The sequence below is a fragment of the Nansenia antarctica genome, assembly GCF_963989245.1.
Source record: "Nansenia antarctica genome assembly, chromosome: 5".
In the NCBI taxonomy this organism is placed as follows: Eukaryota; Metazoa; Chordata; class Actinopteri; order Argentiniformes; family Microstomatidae; genus Nansenia; species Nansenia antarctica.
The window spans coordinates 18483057-18497688 of record NC_137690.1 but is presented as its reverse complement, the minus strand read 5'-3'; the positions used below and the strand labels follow the sequence as shown (position 1 = coordinate 18497688).

Below are 14632 nucleotides of genomic sequence, written 5' to 3'. Positions count from 1 at the left end.
CTTGGAGATGCTGATGTAGACATAGTAAGGGCCGCAGTGGGATCATCTCTTCTTCACACCACGACGCTGATTGGAGAAGATACTGATCACCTCGTCTTACTTCTTTACTATGCACAGAGAGATAGCAAGGGCCTTTATTTCAGATCAGACAAGTCGAAAGCTGATGGCAGTTTTAAAGTGTACGCCATAAACCATTTGAAAGAAGTACTCGGACAGGATGTGTGTTCTCAGTTGCTGTTCATCCATGCTGTGACTGGCTGTGACACAACTTCCCGGATCTTCGGAGTTGGCAAAAAGACAGCATTCCAAAAACTTGTAAAAGGGGATCCTGTCCTTCAGGCTTGTGCCAATGCATTCACTGTACCAAACCAGACAACAGATGTGATCGATGACCTTGGGTGCCAAGCAATGGCTGTCTTTTTTGGTGGAAAGTGCACAGATTCGCTTGCAAAAATGAGATATAACATTTTCAGCAAGAAGGTTGTCTCAGCTTCATCAACGGTAACGCCTGAACGTCTACCACCAACTGAATCTGCTACCAATTTCCACTGTCGTAGAGCATACTACCAGGTCATGGTCTGGATGGGAACAGATGATGGTATAGATGCTCTAGACTGGGGCTGGAACTTGCAGGACAATAGATTTGTCCCATTCATGTCAACAATGAATGCTGCTCCAGACAGTCTCTTGAAGGTCATTCATTGTAACTGTACCACTGCCTGCAAGACACTTCGCTGCTCATGCAGAAAATATGGACTACCTTGTACTACTGTCTGTGGACCATGTCAACTTCATGAATGTGACAATCCACATAACAAGTTTCTCCCAGAGGATCCTGAAGATGATGATGAGTAGGCCTAAAGACCACAATAAGTGGGTCATTTATTTTGTGTTCAACACCAAAGCCAGCTTTCTAGGTTGAATATAATAACCAATTTTAATTTTAGCCAAAATAAGCTACAGGCAGCCATTTTGATGATGCAAATGATGCATTCCTAGCAGATATATTTAGCTAGATATTTTGCTCGTTATTAATGTATAGAGGTGCCAGAATCAGTTTATAAATCCTTTAGAATTTTTTCCCATTTGAGATACAGGCATTCTAAGCTCCCAGTCGTCATTTTGGACACCATTTTGAAAATTAAGCCTCTTCGGAAGGTGTATTTCCCTAAAACTTTAGTATGTTCCTAAGTATGTCTAGGGGTACTTGGGGTACCAGAATCAAATGACAAAATCATTTATATAATTTTTCTATTGACATATATATAGCCATTTTAAGCTTGGCCGGCCGCAATTTTGGACGCCATCTTGAAAATGAAGCCTTTCTGGAAGGTGTATTTTCCTAGATTTTTAGTATGTTAGTGAGCATGCCCAGAGGTACCAGAATCAGTTAAGAAATCCTTTGCACCATTTTCTTAATTTGAGATATAGCCATTTTAATCGCCCCGGCGCCATCTGGGACGCCATCTTGGAAATGACGGCTTTCTGAGGGGTCGATTTTGGTCGACTTTTAGTATGTTATTTAGCACGCCCAATACTACCAGAATCCATTGAAAAACCTTTTGTATCAATTTTTTTGGGGTTAAACCATATATTGACTCGCCTATAAAGCAAGAAACAGAATATCAATGTTTAAGAAACAGAATATCAATGTTTATACATTTCTAAATGGCTCTATTTAGGCTCGGAGTGTAGGCTTGAAATATTGGCCATTCCTACAGTAGATAGCTTTATACAGCCCTTGTAAATCAAAAATATATATTAGCGAGTAATGCGGTTCTGTGCTCAGAGATTGGCACTCTGTCCACTGAAATAGGCTGAATAGTCCTTCACTGAGATGTTCTGGCAACAAGACCCACCATGTCATCTCAAGACACACACACACACACACACACACACACACACACACTTCAACATTGAAATGGCGCAACCGACCACATGACTTCCAGTTGGCAGCCATATGCTGAAGTGTTTGTGTGTGTGTGTGTGTGTGTGTGTGTGTGTGTGTGTGTGTGTGTCTGTACGTGTGTGTGCAAGAGTGCAAGGAAGAGAGCTGGATCTACAGTGAATTCTATAGAATCGGGGCTAGAGTGGAAGAAGAGCTTATGTCTCATCTCAGTGTGCAGTGGGTGGGGAGCTTGTGAGAGCTTGTGGGATAAGATTGAGAGAAAGAGATAGAGAGTGAGAAAGACAGAACAAGACAGGGTGAGTCGGAGTGCAACCGTTCCCAGGCCAGTGGCAGTACACGCACACAGGATGTGTGGTTAACACACAGGAGAACACACTCATACAGACAGACACATGCACACCGTCACACAGTCACACAAGTGCATCGCAGACAACAGTAAAACCCACAGACTAAAAACATTTGATCAAATCTGTTTTTCACACACCCACACCCTGATATAGCTTGTTTTTCTACACCCCATGACTACAGAAATACAAAGTGCGGCTTTTATGTTTTCTGTGCTAGTTTCCAAACCCACCCAGAGAGCGTGTTACAAAATATATATTTTTTTTAAAAGAAAGAAAAAAGATCATAGGTATTTTTTGTCTCCATACTTCCTACACAGAAGTATAATACTGTGCTCTGCAGGTCTGTGTATGATGAATTTCACATATGCTCACAAATGACACACACACACACACACACACACACACACACACACACGTCACCGGTGATGAAGAATGCAGTTAACATCATGAGCTCTCAATCATATGTAGATAGTTCTACTGAGCTAGTGGAGGGGTTCAGTTTCACACGGTTCTTTGAGCAGCACTGTTGTGAAGTGTGATGATCAAAGGATTACAAAGGAGCTCCCCCTGCTGGTGCGTCTTGACATGCCACCTTGTTTCCTGTAATGGTTTTCTACCTAAGTGCCTCCTACCATACATTTACCAACTCTGGTCTTTATTATTAAGTTATGCTCTTCCTTATTACAGCTCTACTGTACCTGTACCAGAAATGGCTCAATATCTTTAGGAAACAAGTATTTCCTTTGCAACCCAAAATCTAATATGATCCGCTAACTTGAATTCTAGTGCTCTGTGTTGGCTTCAGGCAGCAACAAAGTTATTATTGCAACAAAACCAAGCCACTTCCTCAAGTTCAAGTTCAAGTTAATTTTATTTGTCACATGCATATCGTACAGGTACAATGTAGAGTGAAATGTTACTTCCTCCTAACAGCTTCCTCCTTTTACTTCCCTATTCAAAAGCACAAAAAAGTGTGGTGCTTTTACTATCTTGCTACAAGACATTTGCATTTTACTTGCACTGTGTAGCTCGTAAAGATGGACACAGATACAGAGGAAGAGGAGGAGAAGGTTGCAGGGTAAGAGAGATCCTTTTTTCTTCTGATGAGGATAATGAGGCAGTGAATGGTAGTTACCCATGCAGTTCTTGTGGTTTGTTTACGTGTCTCCTTGTGTTAAGTGATTATTAAGGGTGCTGCTGGCCTGCGTTCATACTGGAGGGCTATCTGAGGGCTGTGGACTGGGCTGCTGTACTGCTCTCCAGTGGAGCTCACCATTAAATATAATTAAAGTCTAAATAACTGAATAAATCATGAAGGAGGACCAAACTGATGCAATTTAGAGGTGCTCTGTGTCATTATTGCTTATTTTCTGTTTTTTCGGGGGACTTTGTAAGCGCATCACTCCTGTTCTCCTCCCCTGGGCATGGCCCGGGGCAGGGGCTGCCTTGCTCTCCCCGCATCAATATGCGATTAAGCACTTTTTGAGTTTTCTCTTCCCGTCTCTCCCTCTCTCCCCCTCTCTCCTGTCTTTATGGTGCATGATAAACAGATGAGGAGATACTGTACAATTCCTCCGTCAGCACTTCTCTAACTGGGCCTAATTTGGTTTCTGTATCTGGAGAGAATCGCATTGCTCTCAGCCTGATTAAGTCCTGCTCAACAAGCCTGAGAGTCAGTCAGGGAGAGAGGGGCTGAGCAGGAGGAGCGGAGGAGAGGGGTAGAGAGGATGGGTAGAGAGGATGGGTAGAGAGGAGGGGTAGAGAGGAGGGGTAGAGAGGAGGGGTAGAGAGGAGGGGTAGAGAGGAGGGGTAGAGGAGGGGTAGAGGAGGGGTAGAGAGGAGGGGTAGAGAGGAGGGGTAGAGAGGAGGGGTAGAGAGGAGGGGTAGAGGAGGGGTAGAGGAGGGGTAGAGAGGAGGGGTAGAGAGGACATTGGGAAGTGAGCAGAAGATAAGGAGAGTGATACGGTTTGACAGAGCGAAAGAGATGAAAAGGTGACTACCACTATGGTAGCTTACACTCATAAGAACTCTACATCCATCAGGATCGAATCTGACAACCAGCCAACACAACCTGTTCTGTCATAAAATACATTCTGCTTTGCACCTTCTAAAGACACCTTATAAACATACTCAGCAACCTAGAGACCAAACTCCCCGTCGGCCCCTACCGACTGTATAACTGACCAATGGATGATAGAGAGTGAGTGTGAGAGGCTTAGGTGTGAGGACTTTTGCCCTCCATGGTGTCTGTCCAGCTGTGGGACTCGTGACCAGGTCCCAGGACAGAAGTAAAGGAGGGATGTGGGTGAGTGGATGTTGGGCAGCGATCGTGTGAGCCACAGACCCAGCTGCTGGAAGGACGAGGTCTCGGGCCCCAGAGACAGCCCTTTCTCTGAAACAGGTCAATGATTTAGAGCTTAGCAGGGCACACAGGTAGAGGGCACAGTATTAGCCTTCATTCTGCATGCTGTAAGCAGAAAACTCTCGTAAAGCAGAAGCAGAATGCTCATGATTGCAGGTTCCCATGTGGCAACACATTCTGTTCCTCCTTTGAGGCTGCATAGTTTGTGTGCAACAATAGTATATGCTGTGGTATGTTGACGCTGTTAGAATTGAAATTAAATACAGTAGGGTGTCCTGAAATAGCAATGAATGCATATTAAGTAACTTGTGCTTCAAACGGTTATATTACACATTCACAGTGTGTGTGTGTGTGTGAGAGAGCGAGAGAGAGCGAGAGTAAAAAGGCTCTTATTATAAGATGTCCTTTTGTTTCTCCTGATAAGAATCAGTTGTTTGAACGCTCTCCGTGAAAAGGCTGAATTATACATGTGTTTTTAGAGGAAAGCAGTAAACCATCTTGCTCGCGGCACACTTGATTTGATTTGAGATAAGTGCATGTTTAAATAAGAGCAGGAATTCTCCCTGAGGGAAACAGCTCATTTATTTTGTTGGAGAACACTTGATTGTCTGCTTGAGCTGATGTGCCTCTTTGATACGTTATGTTAGTGAATGGCATTGTTGTTCTTCCCCCACAGTAATATTTCAAGACTATGCCCTTTCCTGACTATTGGTGGGCCTCGAATGCACATAACTGTCTGATAGGCGGTATATTACCCAGCTGACCTCTCGCTCGTACAGTTTCACACCCAGGCGCCGCATATCTCTATTCCACGATTCTATAGCCTGCATATCACTGGTTCCCCGGAGAGTGGAGATAAGACAGATCAAAACCAGCGTGTCCACATGGGTCTTTGTTTTTTTTTTATGTGGAGCTCATTGAAAGGCTCTCCTGGCACAGGAACAGAGGGCATCACTGATATCAAAGCAGCCTCTCGTTAGGGATTTGTGAGGTGCTGAAAAACGCTGTTGGACTAACGGTCCAGGACACTCTGCAAAGAAAGAGAGACATGAAGAGGTGTGTGATTAAAAAGGAGCAAACACAGTCGGGGCCAGGTCCTAAGATAGCCTGACGACCCAGTTGTGGGTAGGAAGTGGTCATAAGGGGCCTCTATGCAACCGATAACACAATCATTTGAGTGTCTGTGACCCAAACCTACAGTACATGAATCTGTCACAAGGATATTGAGGCTGTATTTGCGATGTTTGTCAAAGTCAAGCACATAGCTGTTTGTGCATATTCGGCGTAAAGAGACAACGATGTTGTGCTCTTCCTCTTTATTGCAATTTGTTGTGAGAGGGTGTGTGAACTGTATTTTGTCGTGACCAGCACTGAAGATCAAGTGTACTTTAATCTGCACAGTGCTCATAGAGCAGCAGTTGCCTAGCCTAGCCTGCGGTCTCCTAACCCCAACCCTGGGCCCACCTCCTTCTAGATGACCTTTCAGTGCAGCACTGGAGGTGGGCGGTGGGGGTGAGCCGAGGCTTTGGTCTCTGACAAACAACTTACCAACGTTACAAAATTACACACACTCACGACCCAAGTGTTTTGTGCTCAGCTATCTATCACTTCCTGTTTGAGACAGGCGTTTGTGTGTAAACACGTCAGGTTTCTTTGTCCTCTGTGTGGAGGGTGCGTGAGCGTTCTCTCTCTCGCACGCGCGTGTGTCATTTTCAATCATGCAGTCCTGTTGTTTGTGGTGCAGTATATGTGATGATGACTCAGTTGCACTGTGGTGACATGATGTTACTATGGCGACATACTTGCATACTTCTTTTTTTGTGTGTGGTGTTTTATTTTTACAATGCTGATATGATGATTTCAACTCTTTGTTTTTTTCTCCGTAGGGTCCCTGCCCTCCCTGTGAAGAACCTGACTGGCTCTGGACCTATTCACCCTGCCCTAGCAGGTAACTAAATGATGTTGTCATTTCCAAGTTAAGAGTTAACAAAAATGTTCCCCCCCGTTTTCTGCCAACAGCCGTAATGGGAAATGAACTTTGGTTTGACGCAGAGAAAAACGTTCCATCTTCCGCTTGCAATTACTGGACACAGTGTTTCAACCCACACACGCTTTCGTTTCTTATCCACTCTTCATCATCTTGTATTCATCATCATCCTGATCCAGAGATGCTGTCCTTCCCTATCTGTCTGTGTGTGTGTTAATGTGCCAGGTATGACAGGGATCCTGATGTGTGCGGCTGGGCTGCCTGTGTGTTTGACCCGGGCCCCTAAACCCATCCTGCACCCTCCGCCAATCAACAAGAGTGACATGAAGCCTGTGCCAGGGGTCAACGGCAGCCGCCGTAAGACCAAGAAGAAGCATCTGAGGAGAGGTATGGAGTGGGGGGGGGCTGGGGAGAGGTATGGAGGGGGAGGGGGGGGGGGCTCAATCAGAATCAGATTGCTTTTATGACATCTAATGTACAGGCAGTACACAGAGTAAAATTCTTAGGTTCAGGTTCAGCTTCGACATTGGCATTGGCAAAGGGAGAATGTAGCTGGAGGGGGGGGGGGTCTGTGATGTAAACAGGCAGCAGACAGGACACTGAATACTTGTTCTGAATCAGAGAGGGACAAGTGGGCTCATCTTATCCACATTTCACCAGAATCAAGAGAAACCAATTGTACTGAACTGAGTTGATGACGTTCCTGTGATGAGTTGTGTGGCTTTGGCTGAAATAGTGCCGGGTCGATGGATGCCGTGGAAACCACAGCGGTCCCGGGGGAGTCTTTGTCCTAATTGATCAGTGAGGCTGTGGGTTTTCCAGCCCTGCACCACACTGGTCCATCCAGACGCCCCCCTCCCTCCATCCATCCCTGCAGAGCCAGCCACACTCACATACAGGCAGGGGAGCTGGGAAGGGATGACACCATGGATTGATAAATGGGTTGCAGCCAAATGTGCCTGCACTGATGCAGCATAACCCCCACAGAGGGAGGGAGAGTGGGAGAGATTTGGGGTTATCTTGTTCCGCCTGCCGCTCCAAATGAGGCCAGAGAAGCCTTTGATCCAGCTAATGAAGCCATCAAACAGCAACGGCAGAAAATGCATAATTCAGTCCTCTCCTTTTCGCTGTGTCTCTCTTTCTCTTCTTTCTCTGTTTGTCACTCTCTATTCGTTCTCTCATGCTCTCTCTCACGCTCTCTCTCTCTCTCTGTCTCTCTCTCTCTTTCTCTCTTTTTTTTTCTCTCTCTCTCTTTCTCCTTCTGTTCCTCAAATAAACAAACCAAAGCGCTGGGGGAAGTGCACACGTCTGTAAGCGTATTAGAAGTGTAAGCTGTGGTCTCACTCCCTGAGGACTAGACTGGTCCCACACGGGGATTATCGGGGTGTGCGGTGATAGCTCATTGTTATATGTCAGTTTGAAGGTGACCTCCTCTTGAACATCACACACTGTGTTCAAACACACACGCATATACGCACACACACACACACACACACACACACACAGACACACACACACACACACACAGACACACACACACACACACACACACACACACACACACACACACACACCAACACACCGTTCCTGGATTGGTCTGATCATATTCAAGTAGTGCTGCAGTCACAGTGTACTTTAGACCAGAGGAGTCATGGGGTTAGCCTGTTGTTGAAATAGACAGCACACACTGATCCCTATGCAGATTTATTCATTATTCTTGAGTGTTCTAAGGACAGACAAAGGACCTACCTGGGTGTTTTCTTTCCCTCATATGCAGGATTTCCTCATCTGCAGCTAGAGCACGACTCTGTGTGTACATGTACATGTTTGTGTGTATTTGTTTTCGGGTTTGATTTCCTGTGATCCAAACCCAGCGCTTTCTTCCCTTTCCTAGGGAAAAACCCAGAGGACGTGGTGCGGAGATACACTGAGAAGATTAAAGTAGTCCCCGAGGAGGTACGTCCTGCTGTGAGATGCACACGCACACGCACACACACGCAGTGTGAAATTGGTAGATTGTTCAGTGTGACATTGCCGTTGGATACAGTACGTACTAAAGCCTAACTGGTGCCCACTCACTCTCTCAGGACTGTACCATCTGCATGGAGAGGCTGGTGATGTCATCGGGCTATGAGGGCGTCCTGCAGCACAAGGGGATAAAGCCAGAGCTGGTGGGCAAGCTTGGCAAGTGTGGGCACATGTACCATCTGCTGTGCCTGGTGGCCATGTACAACAATGGCAATAAGGTGAGGAAAGGGATACGTGCCAGAGCTTGTTATGGTATGACTTGTTATGATTGGATTAGATAAGATTAGGTTTAGATCTACATAATTAATCCCGGATAAGGCCTAAATCTGTTTTCTTTAATCAATTTGTTTTCTTTAATCAGTTTGGGTTTTTTCAGGATTCGTCTGCGACTGAATCCTTTTTAGATTGGAGATGATTTAGGTCAGCCGTGTTTCAAGCCAAGTCCCTGAAACCAAAATGTGTCATTAGGCCTGATTACAATTCAGTCAAGTCCAGATGTAGTGTTTATCTGGGTATGTGAAACTCTTAATTAGATTAGATAATTGTCTCCTTGTCCAGGATGGCAGTCTGCAGTGCCCAACATGTAAGGCTATCTATGGGGAGAAAACAGGCACACAGCCCCCTGGGAAGATGGAGTATCACGTCATCCCCCACTGCCTGCCCGGCTACCCAGAGGCCAAGACCATCCGCATAGTCTACGACATTCCTGCTGGCATCCAGGTCAGCACTGCCCACCTTCTTCATATTCTCCATACTGACTGAGTCTAATCATCGACTGGCTCCTCTGTCGGTCTGTGTAACCCTCCAACCATGTGGTGCTAAGACTGTCCGTACCTGACATAAGGAGCATCAAAGTTTTTTTTTTTTTTAATGAGGTGTTTTGTGTTGCTGAGGGGGGGGGGAGTGTTCCAAAGCGGCGACTGCATCAGAGTGAAGAGAGCACGATTCACCTCTTTTACTTGCAGGCAGGCAGGCAGTCAGGCAGGCTGGAAGGAAGGAGGCAGTCAGGAGGAGGGGTGAGGGGGGGGTGTTTGGGGGGGTGGAAAGGAGAGAGCTGCATATTTCATCTTGACTGCAGAGCTGAGCTTTAATAGAGTCAATAAACTGACCTTTATACCAGAAGAGCAGGCTTAGTCTCCCTGGGGAGAGAGGCTGGGTCTGTGTCCCCTCAGCACTGCAGCACAGCATGGCCCCGCCCCTTCACACAGAGTTCCACCTCTCCACACTAACCCCTCCTTCCTTCTCCACTGTAAACATCTACACTAACCCCTCCCTTTCCACACTAACCCCTCCCTCTCCACACTAACTTACAGTGGATAGGGAGGGGTTAGGTTGGATGTTTACAGTGGAGAGGGAGGGGTTAGTGTGGATGTTTACAGTGGAGAGGGAGGGGTTAGTGTGGATGTTTACAGTGGAGAGGGAGGGGTTAGTGTGGATGTTTACAGTGCAGAGGGAGGGGTTAGTGTGGAGAGGGAGGTGACGTTTTTTTTCTGAATAAAAGTCTGAAAAAAAAGTCTGACTTTTTTTTTTCTGAATAAAAGTCTGCATTTTTTATTTCAGAATAAGTCAGATTTTAGTTTTTTTAATAAAAGTCAGAAAAAAAATATTTCAGAATAAAAGTCTGAAAAGAAATATTTCAGAATAAAAGTCTGAAATCGTTTTTTTTTTCAGAATAAAAGTCTGAAAAAAATCTGAATAAAAGTCTGGAAAAAAAATCTGAATAAAAGTCTGAAAAACATTATTTCAGAATAAAAGTCTGAAAAACATCCACACTAACCCCTCCTTCTCCACTGTAAACATCCACACTAACCCCTCCCTCTCCACTGTAAACATCCACACTAACCCCTCCCTCTCCACTGTAAATATCCACACTAACCCCTCCCTTTCCACACTAACCCCTCCCTCTCCACTGTAAACATCCACACTAACCCCTCCCTCTCCACTGTAAACATCCACACTGACAGCTTTTACGCCGTGTAGCAAAGTCATGATAACGCACAGTAATGAACAAAACTGTTTCATGAAGTATGGTAAAGAGAGGTTATTACAAGGGTAGTCTATAGTATGACATGACAAAACATGAGATAGCATTTCACAGCACAGCATGACACAATAACTGGAATAGAACTATACATGAGAAAGTTGTTGGTTACCTATAGTAGCTCCAACTCACTGACTATAAAAATGAATGCAGAGTACAAAAAAGTCCACGACAATGTTCTGAGTAAGTCCCGCAGCGTGCATTTGACATTTTCCCTACATTTTAATGTGAATTGAACCAGAAAGAGAGGGGTTGTGATTGTTTTGGTTCGTTTCTGTTTTCACCAGACAACAGAGCATCCCAACCCAGGGAAGAAGTTCAGCGCTAGGGGCTTCCCCCGGCACTGCTACCTCCCAGACAACGACAAGGGTAGGAAGGTAAGACTCGCCGCGTGAGGGAACGCAGACTACAAAATGTGTCATGCCTCCTCGGATGGCTGAAAAACAGAAAGGATGACAAACACTCCTTGAGTTGCTGTATCTCACTGACCTGTCGTTCCCTCTCTTACCAGGTCCTGAAGCTCCTGATCATGGCGTGGGACCGCCGCCTCATCTTCACCATCGGAACGTCCAGCACCACGGGCGAGGCCGACACAGTGGTGTGGAACGAGGTCCACCACAAGACGGAATTTGGCTCCAACCTGACGGGCCATGGCTACCCCGACCCCAAGTACCTGGACAACGTGCTGACAGAGCTGTCCGCCCAAGGTGTGGGAGAGGGGAACCTGAAGGACTGAGAAGGCGGGAGGTCAGAGAGGCCACCGAGGAGCACCACCCATAACCCCCCTCCCTCTCCCAGAGAGGGGGCGTCCGCATGAGGGGTCAACATGCAGCAGAGCCGTCATATACTCCCCACATCCAAAAGCAGACCTGAACACCCTACGTTATGTGGGCTCACAAGAGCAAAGGAAATATTGCAAATGACATGTTAGAATGATCGTCATAATTTAACAATACCGTTATTTGTATTTACCCAAACATAAAACATTTCCGACTGCTGTCTTTTTGTCCATGCCATGAGCATGTGTATTCTTGCCAAATCTTTCGACCTCATAGGGTAAAGGAATGTAGAGACGAGATGAAAAGCTCTCAATGTGTTTTGGGCTCTTGTGGGACGAGTGAGCTGTTTATCAGTTCTTTTCAGATATGATACTGGACCTCATCCTCTGTGCTGAGGAGACTTTGATGAGTGTTCCACGGCTTTACAGGAGTCCCCTGTAAATGCTCACCCCCAAACCTAGAGTTAAACGTTGCGTTTGAATGCTGACCGCATATCTTCGACTTTTGCAAAGACAGTTGGCTAGGGCTCTAGAAGTCAGTTCCAATCTGTTCTAGTTTGATGAAATGTTTATCTATAAAAGAGTAGGGCAATGTGTTGTCGTGTTGTTGGTTTTGTGTAGAAATCTTCTGAAGAATTTCAATATACTGAATTTAATGAAAAAAAGAAAGAAAGAAGTGATGGTTCACTTTTCCTAGACCTATGACTGGTCTACGACAAAAATTTAGACTAAATCTACCCAGTTCAACTTGTTGTGGAATGCAAAAGTGTGATTCCTGTTGAGAAGCTACTTGAGGCTCATGTGGATTTGAAAGAACTGCCTTTAGTCATGTTTTAGCTTGGTGTTATGCATCATTTATGTCTGTATAGCTGAGTGGAAGAGATAGTCATGTGACTACTCTTAGGAGGGACAGGGCCTCTCTGATTGGCTACACAGTGCCCCCTCACGGCACTTGACGCCATTGGTCAACCAGTGTGTAGAATCCAGGTTTATACTGCATGCACCAGGTGACAGAGGAGGATATGAGAATTTAGGCGTCTCACGGTAAATGTCTATTTTAATTATGCACCTGAGAGGGTGTCTGGAAGTCAACCTGTCATAGGTTAAACACGCATCTTATGGACCAGTTAGATGCCTGGAAGAGGCCAGGCAGTCAAGCAGATAATACACTCCAAGGTTAAACTCATTTGTTTTATTGACACACTGATGACCCCTGACCTCTGTTATCCACTCTGTGGAGGAGAGCGAGGTGTTGGCATGATCCATCACACCCGCAGCACATGTGCGTACTTGCATGTGTGTGCGTGTGCGTGTGCGTGTGTGTGTGTCTGTGTCTGTGTTTGTGCTGGGATGGTAATAAGCTCAGCTGAAGACCTTGAACAGAAAAGCAGAACACGATGTCCTCCTCAGAGAACGTCTCTCTCTCTCTCTCTCTCTCTCTCTCTCTCTCTCTCTCTCTCATTGGAGATCCATCATAGGCAGAGCTGCCCTCTCACAGGCCTGTGATGCATGAGCCTCTGATGTAGTCCTCCTCTGCAGCAGTCAGTCAGTCAGGGCATGGACCTCTGCTGCTTTCTGGTGCAGCAGTGGACAGATCCTCCTCACTGTCTGATCGATCTGAAGATCCTTAGGTCTGATCCTGACATTTGGGCCACTGCCTCCCCCCATTCCTTCCTCAGACAGACAGACGGCTCTTTGTCGGAGCACTCTGATTTTCGCTCAACAGTGTAGGATATTGCACTGGGAATTTCTGCTCCCTTTTCTGCTCCCCACTCGATTCTATTCCCGTCAGCTGAAGAGTTCTTGAAGGTCTTAATTGGATGACAGTTCTTATGTTTGTTTTTTTAGATTTCTCAGTTGAAGGCTTCATAAGGATCTCCTCTGGAGAAATCTGATCAATTTTACTTTCTGGAGATGTTGGTAATCCAAGAGAGATTCATGTTGAGGTTGACGGCGTGTGTGCCACCCACTGCTGTGGGTTTGATCCTTTAAATGCTTTTGACTTGTTTGGACTGAATCATAGTCTTCCGTAGCACTTTGAGGCAGCAGTTTTCTTTAATCAATCCTTTCATTTTAGGAAGATGTCTTTAAATGTATTGGCTACAATATCTGCTGTTTTTTTATGTTCATGTTTATAAACTGTCTTGTATTGCTTAACAAAATATCTATATCTATACATTTGCAGATGTGATATACCTTTAAATTTAAACTCAATTTGAGTCATATGGTGTAAGTTTAATTTATTTTTATACTCTTCTATATATGACAATATACACTTACATCTACGCCCACATATCTATACACACAGGCACATATTAACATGAATACATAAAATCTGGCAAAGATTATTTGTCAGTATGTCAGGGACTGTTGAAATATGTATGACATGTTATGAACGTCTTCTATTACCAGTAGTCTTAGCGTTAACTGCGGTTGTTACCTTAATGTAGAATCTGTGTAGTTGATCCCCTGAGGGATTCCAATAAGTGCAGTAAGTCTTTCTTTATCATTCACTCTAGGGGGTGATTGGCAGCATGATGTTGGCCAGCCCCCAGATGGGCCATTTCCCCTTATTAACGTTGTGGCACCCACAGGAGGAGGCCATCCGTCCTATCACAAGCTTGTGAGACTCAAAACAACAGTTGTTTAGCCTGTTTCATCGCAACTTTTCTTTTGATTTTCTTTTTTCCTTTTTTATGTATATTTTTGTCACTCTCTTAAATGGGAAAACAGGAAAGAAAATGCTTCCAATCGTATCAGGGAATTTTCCATTTTAAGTGAGGCTCATTGAAGATTGAATGGAGATGTACATATAAAAATGTTTGCTTGATACATTTTTCATGTGTCCCTGTACTCAAACTGATGTGATGTATCAGTAAAGAAGAGAATACTCATGGTGCAGGCCTCCTTGGCTTTTCAGGTGTGTACATACAGTATACCTTCAGGAGAGTTTGTGTATGGGTTTATGGAACATTAGATGTTTTTTGTCTGGTTTTGGAAAGAGGAATTGAGTTTCAATGCAAATATGCAAGAAATTAAATGTATGTTATATGTAGCACGAAGGATCAATTCTGAGGATTTGAGAATAGATGTTTTTTTCTTCAATAAGGGGTGTCTCCCTCTCAGATTTGTATCCAATGGGGATAATGATCCATGGGTGTTGTTTAAGTGTTCAATATC

The 14632-nt window shown here is 44.9% G+C and overlaps 1 protein-coding gene across 1 annotated transcript in view; it reads left to right on the top strand.

The window, feature by feature from the left end:
- dtx1 (deltex 1, E3 ubiquitin ligase) overlaps nt 1-11410 on the top strand; it is a gene marked incomplete at both ends in the record, with an annotated part of 35225 nt that extends 23815 nt beyond the window's left edge. The window contains 7 exons of the mRNA XM_080531196.1: nt 6505-6566; nt 6831-6992; nt 8500-8561; nt 8693-8851; nt 9192-9353; nt 10962-11051; nt 11186-11410. Of these exons, the coding sequence (XP_080387322.1) occupies nt 6505-6566; nt 6831-6992; nt 8500-8561; nt 8693-8851; nt 9192-9353; nt 10962-11051; nt 11186-11410 (922 nt within the window). The remainder of the gene's footprint in view (nt 1-6504; nt 6567-6830; nt 6993-8499; nt 8562-8692; nt 8852-9191; nt 9354-10961; nt 11052-11185) is intronic.
- Between the last annotated feature and the right edge of the window lie 3222 nt (nt 11411-14632).